Source organism: Ips typographus, linkage group LG14 (assembly GCF_016097725.1).
Source record: "Ips typographus isolate SLU linkage group LG14, UJ_Ityp_2.0, whole genome shotgun sequence".
Taxonomy (NCBI): domain Eukaryota; kingdom Metazoa; phylum Arthropoda; class Insecta; order Coleoptera; family Curculionidae; genus Ips; species Ips typographus.
In genome coordinates, this window is record NC_138435.1 from 761,057 (window position 1) to 777,115 (window position 16,059).

General features: G+C 39.1%; 3 protein-coding genes across 9 annotated transcripts; 1 reads left to right on the top strand and 2 right to left on the bottom strand.

Annotated features, from left to right (window-relative positions):
- The first annotated feature begins 130 nt into the window (after positions 1-130).
- Zmynd8 (Zinc finger MYND-type containing 8) lies at positions 131-12,255 on the top strand. Of its 3 annotated transcripts, none has more exons than XM_081992862.1 (20): positions 131-378; positions 433-1,031; positions 1,094-1,266; positions 2,960-3,044; positions 3,101-3,281; positions 3,352-3,393; positions 3,555-3,725; positions 3,777-3,949; positions 4,007-4,265; positions 5,652-6,314; positions 6,663-7,490; positions 7,553-7,723; positions 8,057-8,286; positions 8,418-8,670; positions 8,720-8,853; positions 8,912-9,037; positions 9,092-9,369; positions 11,327-11,546; positions 11,662-11,736; positions 11,818-12,255. In XM_081992862.1, the coding sequence occupies exons 2-20, from the start codon at positions 438-440 to the stop codon at positions 12,061-12,063; spliced, it is 4,902 nt and encodes a 1,633-aa protein (XP_081848988.1). In that variant the 5' UTR covers positions 131-378; positions 433-437; the 3' UTR covers positions 12,064-12,255. The 3 variants fall into 3 exon arrangements, with proteins under 3 accessions (XP_081848988.1, XP_081848990.1, XP_081848989.1); XM_081992864.1 differs by having other exon boundaries at positions 8,559-8,670; XM_081992863.1 differs by lacking the exon at positions 3,352-3,393.
- Positions 12,256-12,267: 12 nt separating this feature from the next.
- On the bottom strand, positions 12,268-12,880 carry LOC145738001 (cytochrome c oxidase subunit 6C-1-like). 4 transcript variants are annotated; one of them, XM_081992865.1, is made up of 3 exons: positions 12,724-12,880; positions 12,449-12,623; positions 12,268-12,389 (listed from the first exon to the last, which is right to left on the bottom strand). In XM_081992865.1, the coding sequence occupies exons 2-3, from the start codon at positions 12,616-12,618 to the stop codon at positions 12,326-12,328; spliced, it is 234 nt and encodes a 77-aa protein (XP_081848991.1). In that variant the 5' UTR covers positions 12,619-12,623; positions 12,724-12,880; the 3' UTR covers positions 12,268-12,325. The 4 variants fall into 4 exon arrangements, with proteins under 4 accessions (XP_081848991.1, XP_081848994.1, XP_081848992.1 ...); XM_081992868.1 differs by having other exon boundaries at positions 12,449-12,620; positions 12,724-12,862; XM_081992866.1 differs by having other exon boundaries at positions 12,449-12,620; positions 12,720-12,850.
- A 199-nt stretch (positions 12,881-13,079) lies between these two features.
- On the bottom strand, positions 13,080-15,720 carry LOC145737685 (glutathione synthetase-like). Of its 2 annotated transcripts, none has more exons than XM_081992489.1 (11): positions 15,513-15,720; positions 15,246-15,463; positions 15,045-15,188; positions 14,804-14,931; positions 14,385-14,427; positions 14,090-14,328; positions 13,928-14,026; positions 13,664-13,876; positions 13,496-13,615; positions 13,338-13,445; positions 13,080-13,283 (listed from the first exon to the last, which is right to left on the bottom strand). In XM_081992489.1, exons 2-11 carry the CDS (start codon positions 15,459-15,461, stop codon positions 13,157-13,159), a joined length of 1,437 nt encoding a protein of 478 aa, XP_081848615.1. In that variant the 5' UTR covers positions 15,462-15,463; positions 15,513-15,720; the 3' UTR covers positions 13,080-13,156. The 2 variants fall into 2 exon arrangements, with proteins under 2 accessions (XP_081848615.1, XP_081848613.1); XM_081992487.1 differs by lacking the exon at positions 14,804-14,931 and adding an exon at positions 14,512-14,642 and having other exon boundaries at positions 15,513-15,716.
- Between the last annotated feature and the right edge of the window lie 339 nt (positions 15,721-16,059).

The window sequence follows — 16,059 nt, forward strand, 5'->3', positions numbered from 1 at the left end:
TTTTTACGTTAACTGCAACAAAGACTCCATTTCAAGGTAAATTTGGTCTTTGTGCCCACTTTTTAACTGAAACACACGTGTTTGTTACGATTTTCTAGGATTTTCAGTAATTTTCCGTAAAATGTTGTAGTGTCCGGTTATCCGTATATCGACCAATGGGAAAGTGGCAGTAATCGCCCCGCCTCCTCTGATTTCCGAGGTTATGAAGTGTAATTGTGACGATTGCCACTAGAGTGCTTCCCAGTCGATTTGTGTGTGAGTGTGTGCGCTGTGTCTTTGAGGTTTTTCCGACAATTTTCACTTACAATTTAGCGTATTAACGTGCTGAAAATGTGCTAACTGTATTAATAGTGTTGTGTGGGACAATCAGTCTAATTGGTAAGTACCTCATTAGAGTTTAAACCCGAAAACTCATATCGGTGCACTTTTTAGTTAGCATGTCAGATCAAGAAGGCATTGACCAGAATGGCGGGGTCCCTGACGAACAATGCGTAGCCCCGGTCACTCCCGAACCCGTTCTAAACGACACTACTCAAAGTGACTTGGACATTTTCAATAATACTACTGAACTGTACAATGTGACAGCTTCAAGCCTTGATGATAGTCATTTGGTCAGTGCCAGTGAGGCAGATGAAACAATTGAGTACCACCAGGACGTTACTGGGACAACCCAGGAAGAGAACTCGAATCAGTCAAGAGAGCTCAAGTCACTGTTGGCATTGTCCAAGGAAGCCAATTTGGACACTAACCTAGTGAGAAAGCGTAAAGTTCTCCCAACCAGGAAGAGATCCAAGGGTGAGTTGAGACTGAAATCCTCCAAAGTTCAGTACCCAGTAACTGCAGAAAGTGAGCTGGAGATGGAGTTACATAGCTCAGATTCAAGGCGGTCTGAGGTAGGAGATGATGATGGAACTGCTTCAACTAGTTCAGGCAAATCAGCCAAAAGGAAGAAGAGTGTGGACGAGGTCAGTTTGGATGAGGGAACAAAGAAAGGCAGGAAGTCATTTACCTCTGGGGTTGTCATGTTTAAGGTTAGTTGCTTTTTTGTTATTTACATGGTTAGGGCAGTCTAACAGACTGATTCATTTTCCAGCCAAATAAAGACATGTTTTGTTGGCGTTGCCACAAGGATGGTGTAAACATAGCCTGTGAAACCTGTCCAAGGAGCTACCATCAAAGATGTCTGAAACAAACAATCACAGATCCCAATCATTGGCCTTGTCCTGAGTGTGTGGCTATATTGAAGGCTGAAAGCACCAACTCCAGGTAAATGTCAAGTTTTACTCTATTTTTACATGTAAAATTGTCTTTAAACAATTTTTAAACTGTAGTTTGTTCAGTGACGTCTATCATAATTACTTGCAGTCAAAATGATTATAGTTTAAACAGTTCTGGGAATATTTAAGATACTTGTAGAGCACTCTGACACATTTAAAATGGTCCTAGAGGCTTTTAGCAATTCAAAAAGTTATAGAAAGATTTAAGACCCTTGCAGAGGCCTCTCGCACTTTTTAAAAGGTTCTCAGTGGCATTTAGAGGTGTCTGACACATTTAAAATGGTCCTTGAGGCTTCTGGCAGTTTTCACAATTCTAGAAAAGTGTAAAACACTTTTAGAGGCTTCTGACATTTTTTAAAAGGTTTTCAATAGCATTTAGAGGTTTATGGAACTTTCAAAATGGTCCTGGAGGCCTCTGGCAATTCAAAAAGTTATAGAAAGATTTACGGCCCCTTGCAGAGGGCTCTGACACTTTTTAAAAGGTTCTGAGTAGCATTTAAAGGTCTCTGACACTATCAAAATAGTTCTAGAGGACTTTGGCACTTTTTAGTAGGTTCTCAGTAGCATAGACAGGTCTCTGACACATTTAAAATGGTCCTAGAGGCTTCTGTCAGTTTAAAACAATTCAAAAAAGGTGTAAAACACTTTTAGAAGCCTCTGACATTTTTTAAAAGGTTTTCAATAGCATTTAGAGGTTTTAAAACACTTATAGAGGACTCTGGCAGTTTTTAGAAGGTTCTCAGTAGCATTTAAAGGTCTCTGAAACTCTCAAAATGATTCTAGAGGACTCTGGCATTTTTTAGTAGCAATCATTTAGTTCAATAGCATTTAGAGCTCTATGGAACTTTCAAAATGGTTCTAGAAGCCTCTGGCAATTTAAAACAGTTATGGGACAGTTTAAAACGTTTGTAGAGGACTCTGACACTTTTTAGAAGGTTTTTAGTAGTGTTTAGAGGTCTCTGACACTTTTAAAATAGTCCTTGAGGCCTCTGGCAGCTTAAAAAAATTTTAGAGGCCTTTTTAACAGGTTTTTAATAGCATTTAGAAGTTTATGGAACTTATGGAGATATCAGCAATGTAAGTCTATAAAAACTGTAAAATCAAACTTAAATAGGGTCTGGACCAATAGAATGTGAACGTAAAGATTTGCTAACACAGGAGACAGAAAAAGTACATTCAAAGACTTTTTCAAGTTTCCATCTGTTCAGTATTTGTTGCCATTATCTTTCTATACTGAATTTGTAGTGATGTTGATACAAAATTGATATTACAAGTAGTGAAACTAACTAAATCACATATTCTCCACAAAACAAAGGAATTCCTCACCAACAAACAAAGGAATAAGTGAATATGAGGTTGAGGAGAGAAATCTTTCTTTAAGAGAGAGAGAGAATTTAAAAAAAATTTGGTTTATTTGGTTTCTAAATAGTAAATTACCAGTTAAGTAAATATTTTACTTTACCAGGGAATTTTGGACTGATAAATTAAAAATACTGTGTTTCTGGCAGTTCAAAATACCTTTTAGAGGCCTCTGACCATTTGAAACAGTTGTATAAAGGTTCAAAACACTTTTAGGGGTCTCTGATACTTTTTAGAAGGTTCTGAGTAGCATTAGAGGTCTATGGAAGGCTAAAGTTTTGGAGGAATCTGTCAATTTGCATCAAGCAAGTTTTAAATTTTAGGTCACCAGCTATGAAAGGAATGACGTTGGAGCATTTGTGCAATTTACTGAAATTTGCAGTGCGTCGTATGATTAAATGTCCTGGGGTGAGTCCCGTGTTTGATTTTCATGTATATCATATGCATTGATGCATAATTTTCAGTCGGAACCCTTCGTACACGAAGTGGACGATTCAGAGTTTCCTGAGTACAAAAAGTACATAATTCAACCCATGGATTTGACACTGTTACAACACAATATTAAAGAAAACTTGTACGGCAGCACTCAGGCGTTCGAAGCGGACGCCAAATGGATTTTACATAACAGTATCGTGTTCAATTCATGTAAGCCACTGTCCTCGATTTTTTTGTATTTGATGAATTGACTCGAATTTGTTTTTTATGTGCCCGCTAGACTTGGAATTGTCATTAAAATCAGGGAGCGGATACTTGAAGTGTATGTATTGATGTTTGTTAGTAGTATTTTGTTTTCTAGTCGACTTGAATACCATTTCCATTTATTCAATCACCTGATTTTAATGACAGTTTTTCCTGTTTAAATGGAAATTGTATTCGTTTTTGTACAGTGTTAAGATTACTGAAAGTTTGTACAAATAGATCAGTCAAAGTTGACCACCGCGGCCAAGTCCATTATGAAAATATGCAAACAGGAAATGTCCGAGATTGAAAATTGTCCTAATTGTTACCTGAACGCCAACACTAAAAGAAAAACTTGGTTCGTTGAAGTGTGCCCTAAGCCGCATCTGTTAGTTTGGGCTAAATTAAGAGGTATTAAGTTTTAATCTGTTGAGAAACATTTGAATTACACAACATTTTCAGGATTTCCATATTGGCCGGCAAAAACAATGAAAAGCAAAGACGGTATGGTGGACGTGCGATTTTTTGGCGCTCACGACCGCGCTTGGGTCCCTGAAAAAGAATGCTTCCTCTACACTCCAAAAGATCCGAATTTGTTCCGCGTAAAACGGGCTGATATTGAGCAGTGCATCGAGGTACTGCCGCATCACCTAAACTGCCTTGATTTCGCATTACTTTAAACCGGATTTCAGGAGTTGAAGGTGCACGTGGAAAACTTGAAAAAAACCTACGGCGAATTCACTTATCCCCCATTTAAAACTCAAATCGATCCGGACAACGAGACGAAGCAATTGCAAATGTTTCTGCCCGGTTACGGGGCCGGTTCGTTGAAACCTAAGACGCGAGACAGTTTGGACAGTAGAGAGGGACAGAACGAAGAACCGTACGACGTTTCGGACGCCAATAAAACGCAACAATCGAGCGTTGAAGACGAACACATGGAAGGTTATGGTAAGTCAGTTTCTTGACAGTGTTTTAAAATTTAATCAGCAAGAAAATTGAACTAAAATTAGGGTCAATTTGGCAACGTTGCTGAGTAATCATTTTTTGGAAAATGTTTAATGTCCTAACAATTGCTACAAATTAGGAAAATGGTTAATTTAGCAGCTCAGTTAACACCCTGATATATAGGCAACTGTCAATACACCAAAGTGTAATGTCGGTTGCCGACCACCATATTTTCCTTGTTTTTCTAGCAAATTTAATGTAAAGTATTACCGTACGATTTTAATGAATGCATTTTTGGTCACGTGACCTATATTTTACAATTTTTGTATGGTCACGTGCCTGTCACCAGCTTTACAAAGTTGCCAGCTCAAAAAATTGCATTTTTATTCAGGTAACGCATATTTACTGTTTCAGCTTTTCCAGTTGTCTAAATTTGATTTAGCGAATTTTTACAGTTGAAACTCCTACATATTTATGGTCACGTGTCTGTTTTTAACTGTCCAGTGTTGCTAAATCAAAAAATCGCCATTTTTACGTTGAGTGACTTGTATTTTACAATTTTTTGTCCTTCATACCTGCTTAAGTCTGATTTTGAGCATTTCTGTAATTCAGACTACCTTTTTATGGTCACGTGACTGTTTTGATTAGCGTCACCAGGCCCATACAGTGATGCCAAGTCAAAAATTACATTTCCGAAGCAGATTTATTTTCATTTTTACTAAACTACTTTTTTATGGTCACGTGACTGTTTTTGACTAGCGTCACTTTATTTTTAGAATATTGCCAGCTACATTCTGATATTTTTTTTATTATAAAAAAGCTTTGTAGCTGGTTGGAACAGCTTTTTAGAAATGCGCATGCCTGTCAGTAGTATTACTTACTTTCACTCAACTCATTTGTAATGATGAACACTGATTATAAAGAAAAATCGACCTTATTGAGATTTTTCATTGAATTGTTTAAGAAACTTCGGATTTTTATTTATTACAATTAAGCTTGGCAACGTTGCTAGTGTTAATTAATTAGTCATTTTAGAAAAATGCTTCATTGGAACAATTTAATACCAAAATTAGGGAAATTCGGTTATAGTGACAAAAATTTGTTTCTAAAATAGAAAAGTAATGAAATCGGCCATGTTCTTCAGTAAAAGTGTTTAATGTGGTAGCAATTTAGGAAAATGGTTAATTTGGCAGCACTGTCCAAAAAAAATTGCTACTAAATTAGTAAAATAATTAAGTTGGCAACACTGTTGATTAATCAATTATGAAAATTTTTAATGTGACACAATTTCAAAAATTTAGTACTTAATTAGGAAAATGATCAATTTGGCTACATTGCTGATTAACTGTTTAGGCCACCCTGTAAAACTTTCACCTGTACCGGTTACAGGTACCGATGACGAGTCAGTGTCAGAACTTGACACCGAATACAGGCAAAACTTGTTGAAACCCTCAACCCCCAAAGAAAACATGGAGGTGGAGGATGACGATACCCAAGTGCCGGCAAACGTGGAAGCGGACGTTAACAGTGGCGAAGAGGTCGTCCTAACCAAAACCAAGAAAAGCGAGGATGTTAGGAGAAACAGCGAAACGAAAATCAACCGTCTGGCCATCTCCGAAGATGTGGAAATCACTTTGGGCAACCCCGATCGGGCTTTGGAAACTGTTTCGTCCAGCAACAGTGAATGTTCGAGCGATTTCAGTGTGGAACTTAAGAAAAAACCGGTACAAGTCGACGTGGATAATGTAGAGTTTACCATTTCTCCAGCCAGTAAACTGAAAATCACTGAAACACTCATCAAACGATTGTCGGACGACGATTGCGCAGAAGGCAGTTCCAGTCAAGACAAAGTGGATCAAGTTAAAAAGAGTTTACTTCAGCAACCGAGCGAAGTAACTGACAACGAATCTAGTGAAACTGTTAATTGGACAGTCAAAGACGTTTCACCTAAAGCGGACAGCACCAAAATTGTGATCAAGGCGGTTAGGGTAGCTGACAAACCAGGCGAAGTTGTACAGGAAAATTGTGAAAAAACTACTGAAAGTGACAAAGGTAAGTCAGTTTGTTTAAAAAGGCATTATCTTCCTTCATTTATTATTCAAAATTTGTAAAACAACCCGAGAAAAATCGATAATGAGGTAAAGTTGGAATAATTCCAGCGGTCCAAGCCGTTACTGTTAATCATATACCAGTACTTGGCCATGATTGGTCAATTTAGTTGTAAGAAATTGTTTGGGTTACTGTATTAACAAAAAAGGTAGTGCCCAAACACCTGAAGTATAGGCAACCATTAATACACCAACGTGTATTGTTGGTTGCCAACCATTTACATACATCGTTTTTTCAATATTTAGTGTTTGCAATTAGATAAGTAAGATCACGAGTATTTCATTTTTTTAGCTCTGGAAAGTGAGGATCTGGAATCCTCCTCTCCAATTGAACAATCAGAGCCATCCACTTCAAGTAAACCATCCATCAAAATCATTTTGCAGACGATAACAAACACTGTTGAAGATGCTGTTGCTACTGAAGCAAATAATTTGCTTGAAACAAGCCAGAAAGAAGGAGAAACAGTAGAAGAAACTTCCAGTTTAGAGTTGGCACCTGTTGCCACTCTACCAGAGGAAGATTCAGAGAAATCATCAAAACTGAACTGTAAAAAGGCGCAAAAGCGTAAAACTAGCATCGAACCGGATGAACGTCCAGAAACACAAAGCAAAATGCTGAAAATCGTCTCGATCGAAAGCATCCTGAACCAGACTAACGAAAAAGACGAATCCTTGTTGCGAACGTCGCTGCAAGCAAAAAAAATATTCAAAAAACCGTCGTCTTCGCAAAGTTCACCGGCCACTTCGGCCAGGAGTTCGGTGCACGAAATCACCTCGGAAGAGATTAAAAGCGAACCTGATGCCGAAACGGTTGCGGCACCAGTCCAAGACTTGGAGGCGAAGAAAAAGTACCTGTCCGCGTTAAATATACAGGAAAAGGGGGCGGTTGATGTGCCAAAAACGAAATCGAACGCGATACGGACCAGGTCGAAAACTGAAGAGAAAAGGGAAAAGAATAGAACTGGCAATGACGCACAAGAGAAATTGTCCAAAGCAAGCGATAATGGGACAGTTAAAAGCCACAGCGCGGTAACAAAGAAGAGAGTTGTTCAGTTTCCGTTCACGGGTAACGCGAAATCGGACGTTAGTGAGATTCACGTCAAGTCTTTTGCCAAATTAGGTAGTTTTTGGAGCGAGCATTGAAACTCAATGGCTGGTTAACCGTTTAATTATTATTTTTAGGGTCTGATGACAGGCCTCGTTGTAAACAAACTGCGCGTAAATCATTTCCCTGTCCAAACTATCTGAAAACTACACAGAGATCCACTCCACCGACGCTAGCGGTTTCCAAATCTCAAACAGTTTCGACCACGTCAAACGAATCGGCACGTCTTACTCCTAAAACCATCATAGGTAAGTTAAGTACATAAAGTCTCAGGGCTAGTGGCAATGACGTAAAAATTGTCGTTTCTTTTCTGAAATTTGACAATACAAATATAGTTATTTTTTTTTAGTACAATTTTCAAAAAAATTATCCATAACACGCTTATTTGAAACATTCTGTTCTGCGTCAAATTTAAGTCTAGTTTTTGGTTGTTTTTCATCTGGTTCAACAAAAACACAGCTTTTTAAATCACCGGAAAAACCGTTCTGAACCAACCTGAGTAAATTTCAATTTGACGTCACTGTCACTTTTCCTGAGACAGAGAGTACGTTTTGCTTACGTCACTAATCAAAAAAAAACAGCATCATCCCCGATCACGTCATCCGTGATGACGTCAGTGGCTTCGTTGATTACGTCGACGCCCAAGGCCACCTTGCCACAAATCCAGCAGTTGGACGCCATGAGAACGACCAACGGTTACTTGATACTGCAACCGCAACAGCAACAGGACAATTTGGTGTTTCTACCGCCCAATCACAGCATCAGTTACACGACACCATTGGCCAATATTGCCAATCAAGTAGTGTCAATGGTTAGTATAGATAGAAAAACTCCCAAATTTTGCAGTGTTGCCAAATTATTTCAATAAGCTTAAAAGAGAAAATGTGCTATTTTTTTCAATTAAAACTTGTTAATATTGAATTGAATTTTACAATAATCAAGACACCGTGTTTGTTGTCCACGTCATCGGTCGGACAACAAGGACGTCAATTGGTACCGCCGCAAATTTGGTATCCCGGTCAGAGTCAAACGACCGAAAAAGATCTGATCAACGTTGCCAGCTCACAGAACTACATTCCGCAGGGTGAAACGTTGGCGGGCACCATCGTGCTGAACACGACCGGCAAAAAATTGGTGAACGGAGTGGCGGACGGTAAAGCAGTCGCATCCGTTGGCGAGGCTGCGGTTGTTGGTGGTGAGTTTTTTTGTTTGTGTGACGGTTTTGGTGCTAAATGTCACTTTAGCCTTGCCACCACCTGCTGTAGACGGTGTGAGCGAACCGGTACCGGTTGAACCAATTGTTATAGCTGACGGTGACGGCGATGACGTTATCCTTCCAAACGGTATTGCCACTGAAGTGTCCAGAACCTTAAACGATGTGAGTTTGGTTGTTTTTGCATTTTTTTAAAAATAAAACTACGCTGTAATTTATTTAGTTATTCAGGAGACAACCGCCTAGATTAAAGCCCCGACCTCCGGGGGCTTTGAGTCAACAATTCAGCGAAGGAGTACCGGACGCAGCAGGCCCGATCGCCACCAAAATCAACTCGATCGCTCATAGAGTACGTTTTTCGTGCATTTCAGAAGTTTTTCAGTGACAGCAACCAGTATTTCAGCTGTCAGATTACTTCCGGGGTATGCTGATCGAAACGCTCGAGGACCTGAGCAAATCGGGGGTGTCCGAGGCCACCGTAGCCGTTATGAAGCTGGAAAACGAGACTCTGAAGCACAAGCACAGCGTGGAAATTGCCGAAATCGAGAACAACGCGAACACGGTCGTGCAGGACCTGCAGCGCAGCATTGCCGAGGAAAAGGAGCGGCTCGTGGAGGAAACTCGAGCCGCTTGTGCAGCCGAAACTATTCGTCGAGTGGAGGAAGCTAAATCGAAACAGTGGTAAGTTTGTCAAAACATGTGTAAATCCCAGTACGGTGGGTTAGTTTGTGATTGGTCAAAACTTGCGTGCTTTTTTTGGACCAATCACAGTATCAAGATGATGCATAACACCGTTTGGCCGCTAGAGGGCGTCAAAGTTTCTTCACCATAAAAATCACATATTTTTTGACACACGTTGCTTTGACCCTAAATTACTCCCTTATTTGACAAGTTACGTCAAAATGTCATTGAAAACAAAAGATAGAGCAGACTTCAAGCTTTCCAAAAATATCCTCACATGAGTTGATTCATATCACCGTTTGGCCGCTAGAGGGCGTCAAAGTTCCTTCACCATAAAATCACATATTTTGTGACACACGTTGCTTTGACCTTAAATTACTCCCTTATTTGACAAGTTACGTCAAAATGTCATTGAAAACAAAAGATAGAGCAGACTTCAAGCTTTCCAAAAATATCCTCACATGAGTTGATTCATGTCACCGTTTGGCCGCTAGAGGGCGTCAAAGTTCCTTCACCATAAAATCACATATTTTTTGACACACGTTGCTTTGACCCTAAATTACTCCCTTATTTGACAAGTTACGTCAAAATGTCATTGAAAACAAAAGATAGAGCAGACTTCAAGCTTTCCAAAAATATCCTCACATGAGTTGATTCATATCACCGTTTGGCCGCTAGAGGGCGTCAAAGTTCCTTCACCATAAAATCACATATTTTGTGACACACGTTGCTTTGACCCTAAATTACTCCCTTATTTGACAAGTTACGTCAAAATGTCATAGAAAACAAAAGATAGAGCAGACTTCAAGCTTTCCAAAAATATCCTCACATGAGTTGATTCATAACACCGTTTGGCCGCTAGAGGGCGTCAAAGTTTCTTCACCATAAAAATCACGTATTTTGTAACACACGTTGCTTTGACCCTAAATTACTCCCTTATTTGACAAGTTACGTCAAAATGTCATTGAAAACAAAAGATAGAGCAGACTTCAAGCTTTCCAAAAATATCCTCACATGAGTTGATTGATAACACCGTTTGGCCGCTAGAGAGCGTCAAAGTTCCTTTACCATAAAATCACTTATTTTGTAACACACGCTGCTTTGACCCTAAATTACACCCTTATTTGACAAGTTAGGTCAAAATGTCATTGAAAACAAAAGATAGAGCAGACTTCAAGCTTTCCAAAAATATCCTCACATGAGTTGATTAATAACACCGTTTGGCCGCTAGAGGGCGTCAAAGTTCCTTTACCATAAAATCACATATTTTGTAACACAGGTTGCTTTGACCCTAAGTTACTCCCTTATTTGACAAGTTACGTCAAAATGTCATTGAAAACAAAAGATAGAGCAGACTTCAAGCTTTCCAAAAATATCCTCACATGAGTTGATTAATAACACCGTTTGGCCGCTAAAGGGCGTCAAAGTTCCTTCACCATAAAACCACATATTTTGTGACACACGCTGCTTTGACCCTAAATTACTCCCTTATTTGACAAGTTACGTCAAAATGTCATTGAAAACAAAAGATAGAGCAGACTTCAAGCTTTCTAAAAATATCCTCACATGAGTTGATTCATAACACCGTTTGGCCGCTAGAGGGCGTCAAAGTTTCTTCACCATAAAAATCACGTATTTTGTAACACACGTTGCTTTGACCCTAAATTACTCTCTTATTTGACAAGTTACGTCAAAATGTCATAGAAAACAAAAGATAGAGCAGACTTCAAGCTTTCCAAAAATATCCTCACATGAGTTGATTAATAACACCGTTTGGCCGCTAGAGAGCGTCAAAGTTCCTTCACCATAAAATCACATATTTTGTAACACACGCTGCTTTGACCCTAAATTACTCTCTTATTTGACAAGTTACGTCAAAATGTCATTGAAAACAAAAGATAGAGCAGATTTCAAACTTTACCTTTGACATTGTCAAATACCTGTTAATCATTTGCAGGTGTGCCAACTGTTCGAAAGAAGCGCAATTCTACTGTTGTTGGAACACGAGCTACTGCGATTATCCGTGCCAACAGAAACATTGGCCGAGTCACATGGGCAAATGCACCCAAAACGCGAACCAATCGGTCCAGTTGACGCCCACCGGTAACGCTCTAAGATCGGGCGGTCAGCAATTGATCTTGAGACCGGCCAATCCGCCCAATAAAGGCGCCGTCGGGGTGAGTTATTACATTTTGCATTGCGGATTGAAGAAACCAATTTAAATTTAGTTTTTTTTCTATTTTAAAGTGTATTAGATTGTAAGATATGCAATAAAAAAAAATGTGTTTGCAGAGAGTGTTTACGAAACCTGTACAAAAAGTGTACATGAATCGTAATTTGACGCAACCCAAAGCAATGAGAGTACAGGTATGATTGTGTGTGTTAACTAGTAATTGCATGCTGCTTGTCAAATTACGGTAATTTTTCAATTAATAACTTTCCCACCAGACTACAGCTGGTAATTTGTTAACAATGATGGAAACAACGCCCGGCAACTATCAACTGGTGACCACCGCATCCATAATGAAACCAGGCACGTCATTGGCCGCCATTCAACCGGGATTGATCTCGGTGACCAATAGTGCCAACCATCAAACTGCGCATAAAAATCTAGTGCCTAAATTGGCACCACTTAAATTAGTAGGACACAATATGCCACCTGTCACTACTGTCATGGAGGAGGATTCTGAGTAGGCTATGTAAATTTTTGTACTGATTTTTAAGCTTTATACAAAACAAGCACTATTTGATTGGATCGGAATCTTGCTGTGTAAATATTTGCTGTATAGATTTCATTTGTAGACAATTTAAGTTCTATTTGATATGAAACCATCATCTCACTTGTATTTGTATTATTTTTCTTTATAATAAATTGTTCTTACTTGAGCTTTCTTGCAATGATTTTCAACATTTTTTATTTTCTACAAACAATATACGACTTAACTGTAAGATATAATCAACACGAGTCAAACAAGCCCTTAGCTCGCATTTTTTCAAACTCCTTGTTAATGTCGTAAGTCCTGGAAAAAAACAACCATTAACCCCAAAATACACACACACAATTCAGCCTGGTTCCTACTTGTAAAAGTTGGCATAGACACTTTTCCTTTTATCATTGTACAGCACTTTCATGCTGACCGCAGCCACCGTGCACAGCACCAGGGCTACGCCCAAGTTGGTTTTGATTTGGCTCCCCAAAAGGCCTCGGAGCTGGGGCTTTGCCACTGTGCTTACTTTTCCACCAGCCATCTCTGCTACAATGTTATGTAATGTTTAAGCATTCCCACATTTATATAAAAGTTAATATAAAATACGGTGTACTACCTTGTGGTACTTACTGTAGCCTTTACTTACCTTCCCTTTACTTTAATAAGTACTTTTTAGGTTTAATTTAATAATTTAAATAAACCTTGCCGATATCAACTCTTGACAATTACACAAAAATTCCTAATAAATCCGGGTTATTAGTTCTCTCTTTTTAAAACGATATTAGAAAAGGATAACAAGCGATTGGATGTTGTCAAATGTCACTCGCAGAGAAATCCATTGAGCACTTTTATTTAGAAAGGCCATGCAATGTAAAGGAAACGAGTCCACATGATCACCTCCTACTTTCTGGTAGAAAACACAATTTTTTACAGAAAATCGAGGATAGGATCAGGATAACAAAAACCTGACGAGGTAAATTAAATATAATTGCATTTCCAGTGTAAACTTAACCAAAAATATTTATTTATATATTAAATGGCATCTAGACACCCGTTTTTCTTACAAATAAACTTAAACATTAATCAATCAAGTAGGGACTGTCCAAAGCTCCAAAACCGGCAGCAACGCCACCTTCATTAGCCGTTGACACTTTACTCCTTAACATATGTCCCACTTGTTTGTTGACCAACAATTTTTGGGCATCCCTGTATAATTAAAAACCCTTGTAACTAAGTTTACAGGTAAATAAAAATCAGTACCCGATCACCACTCCGAAAATGCCAAGCTCGGACACCATTTCGACTAAAGGCGGCGGGTTTGGACCACCCGGACGCACCATATAACCTCTACAAAATGGCGGATTGATCCTGCAACAAAAAAATGTACAGTGTTGCCAGTTTCTTGCCGGTTTGTTTACCGTTCCATCAAAATCCACGCGGTTCTTTCCTTACTGTCCTTCATGTTGATAATGGTGTTGCGTATCTCCTGGCCGTACACATTGTTGCCACCTCCCTCCCTTTGTGGCTTTAAAACAAATCTGAAATTTTGCGTAAGAGTGCGTTTGTTGGCGTGAAAATCAACTGACCGTTCTGGATCGTCCATGGCCATTTGTACTGCCTGGTCACCTGACTCGTCAAAGTCCAAACCGTACAAACCGGTGAAAATGTCTTTGACAGCGGCAATTTTTCTGGGATCGTTCAGAAACAATTCGACAGCCCCCGGTTTAGCCAAGGCCTGCTGTACTTTTTTCGTTCCAGCCAAATGGTACTGTATAGAAGGGCATTTAATAGCTTTAGACCTGTAAAATAACTCTTTTCAGTCATTAAAATGACAAACACAAACCAAGAACCTTTCAATCAACAGTCTGGCCTCCCACTCTTTTTTACCAGGAAGCTGTTCAGGACTGTACGCTGATCTATAGTAAACCACGCTAATCACGTGACCGTTTCTGAAATAGTTTGACTGAACTGTCAAATTACCGTTTAAAACTGTCAACTAGTCAAAGACATACATGATTAGCTGATAATCCGAGTCTAAAGCCGCTTGATCGGCCACTTCTGTCAAACTTTTCCTTATCAGTTTGACAGTGGGTTTGAGACGTTTAAGTTCAAACTCGTGAAACCTTTGATCGCAAATATTGTACGTCACATCTTCGACCACCATTAAAATCACCCCCTCGGGGTGTCCGTACAGTTTCCAGGCGTCCAAAAGTCCCGTAGTGATACCCGTCAAAGCGTTGTTTTCTGGTAACTACACCACTTGAATTAACTACCAAAATGTCTATAAAAACTGTACCAAAAACTTACATTGGAAAGTTGGTCGTAACAACCCAAATCTTCCAACACAAATCTAGAAGAAAAACAAACCCATTTCAGACTAAAAACTGTGATTAACCTGACACTTCAGTATAGGAGAGAATTATTAGTATAATACCTATTGCAAATGGAAACGCCATTTCCAACTCCGGCTAAACTAACCGATATGGTGTTGTACTCCACTTGCTTTATTTTATTTGTGTCACCGTGTAACATGTAGTCGGAACGTACCAGCCCCAATGTCAGTTTCTACAACAATTAACTCCAGTAAACTAATTGCAGTTTGGCAACCCTGGTCTGTCAAACGTCAAACCAATTACATAACCTCATTTAATAAAATCCTCCAATTATTATTTTTAGGGGGGCAATTAATAAACTTTCCGACTACACCCGGTCGATTGATGATTTACCTATTGATACATAAAGAGGCGGGCCCTAGCCACCCAAAACCGGCCGCGATTGTGTTGAACTCCACTTGCTTCCAGCTACGCTTTGAGTCCAGCATTAAGTCGTTGCGCACTAACCCTAAGCTCAGAGGCTAAATAAAGAAAATTAACAAATGATAGCAAGAATTTAGGTTAGAAAGTGACTTTCAGTGCCAGAATTGGGTGTTAGTAGCCAACCACTAAAACTAGCAAAAAACTGGCTTACTTGCTTCACACCTTCATTGAGCACCGTCTCCCAGATTTTAAACAAATTCCCTGTAAACTCATCAACTTGGATTGTACCTTGTAAAGTCTCCTTTAAAAACGCCTCATTATGAGCCACTCGGTGCATTAACTCGTTTAAGGTAACCTTAAACAACCACCAATGTTACACACACACAAAAACCAAAAATTACTGGTTATATACTTGAATGTCCACAGCTTTCTGGAACTCTCTTCTAGGGAACGTGGACGGCAACAACGCGAACGGGGCAAAATTGATGGAATCCTCGGAAAAGGCACTTTTTGACCGAATCCCTATCCCATGCATTATGGCCCAATCTTTAGTTTTCGAAACCAGTTCTTTAAGCTCATTTTCGTTTAGTGGCAAAGCCACACAACTGGGTAGTGTTGTTATCGACATTTCTACAAAATGTTCATTAAGTTGCATTAAAAAAAAGCTTTTTACCATTACCTTTTAAATTACAGACAAATCAGTGGTTGGTCAAGGTTATGCTGTACAAACATGTTTTTAATCGTTCCGTTATTTAAACTGAACCAACAATGATTGTTTAGTACAGTTATATCAACAAAATTATGCTTTATTGTGTAATTGTAGATAATTTTAAGTAGTGAATTTGCATAAACAAACACTTAAAACTAAAAAATTTTTAGGTTAACTTGAGGAGAGAAATACTGGAACACACGTGACTTTGACAGATATGGGCCTTGACCAATGACCACGTTCTATGAGGATGACGTATTACAACAATTTAATTTGAATTTGTCCTTTTGTTTAAACAATTTAAGTGAGACTTTTTATTGATTTTTTTTAGTGGCAGAAGTAGCCTAAAGACAGCAGCCGTTTTCTCTCGGTTTGTGATTTCGGATCCAAACGCGTTATGAAAAGGTCACGTGACATCCATGTGATTTTATAATCATGGTGTCATGTGATTTTTTGGATCCGACATCATGGGTGCCGACTTCGGTGGCGTCGTGGGTTAAATGCCCAGTCCGTAATG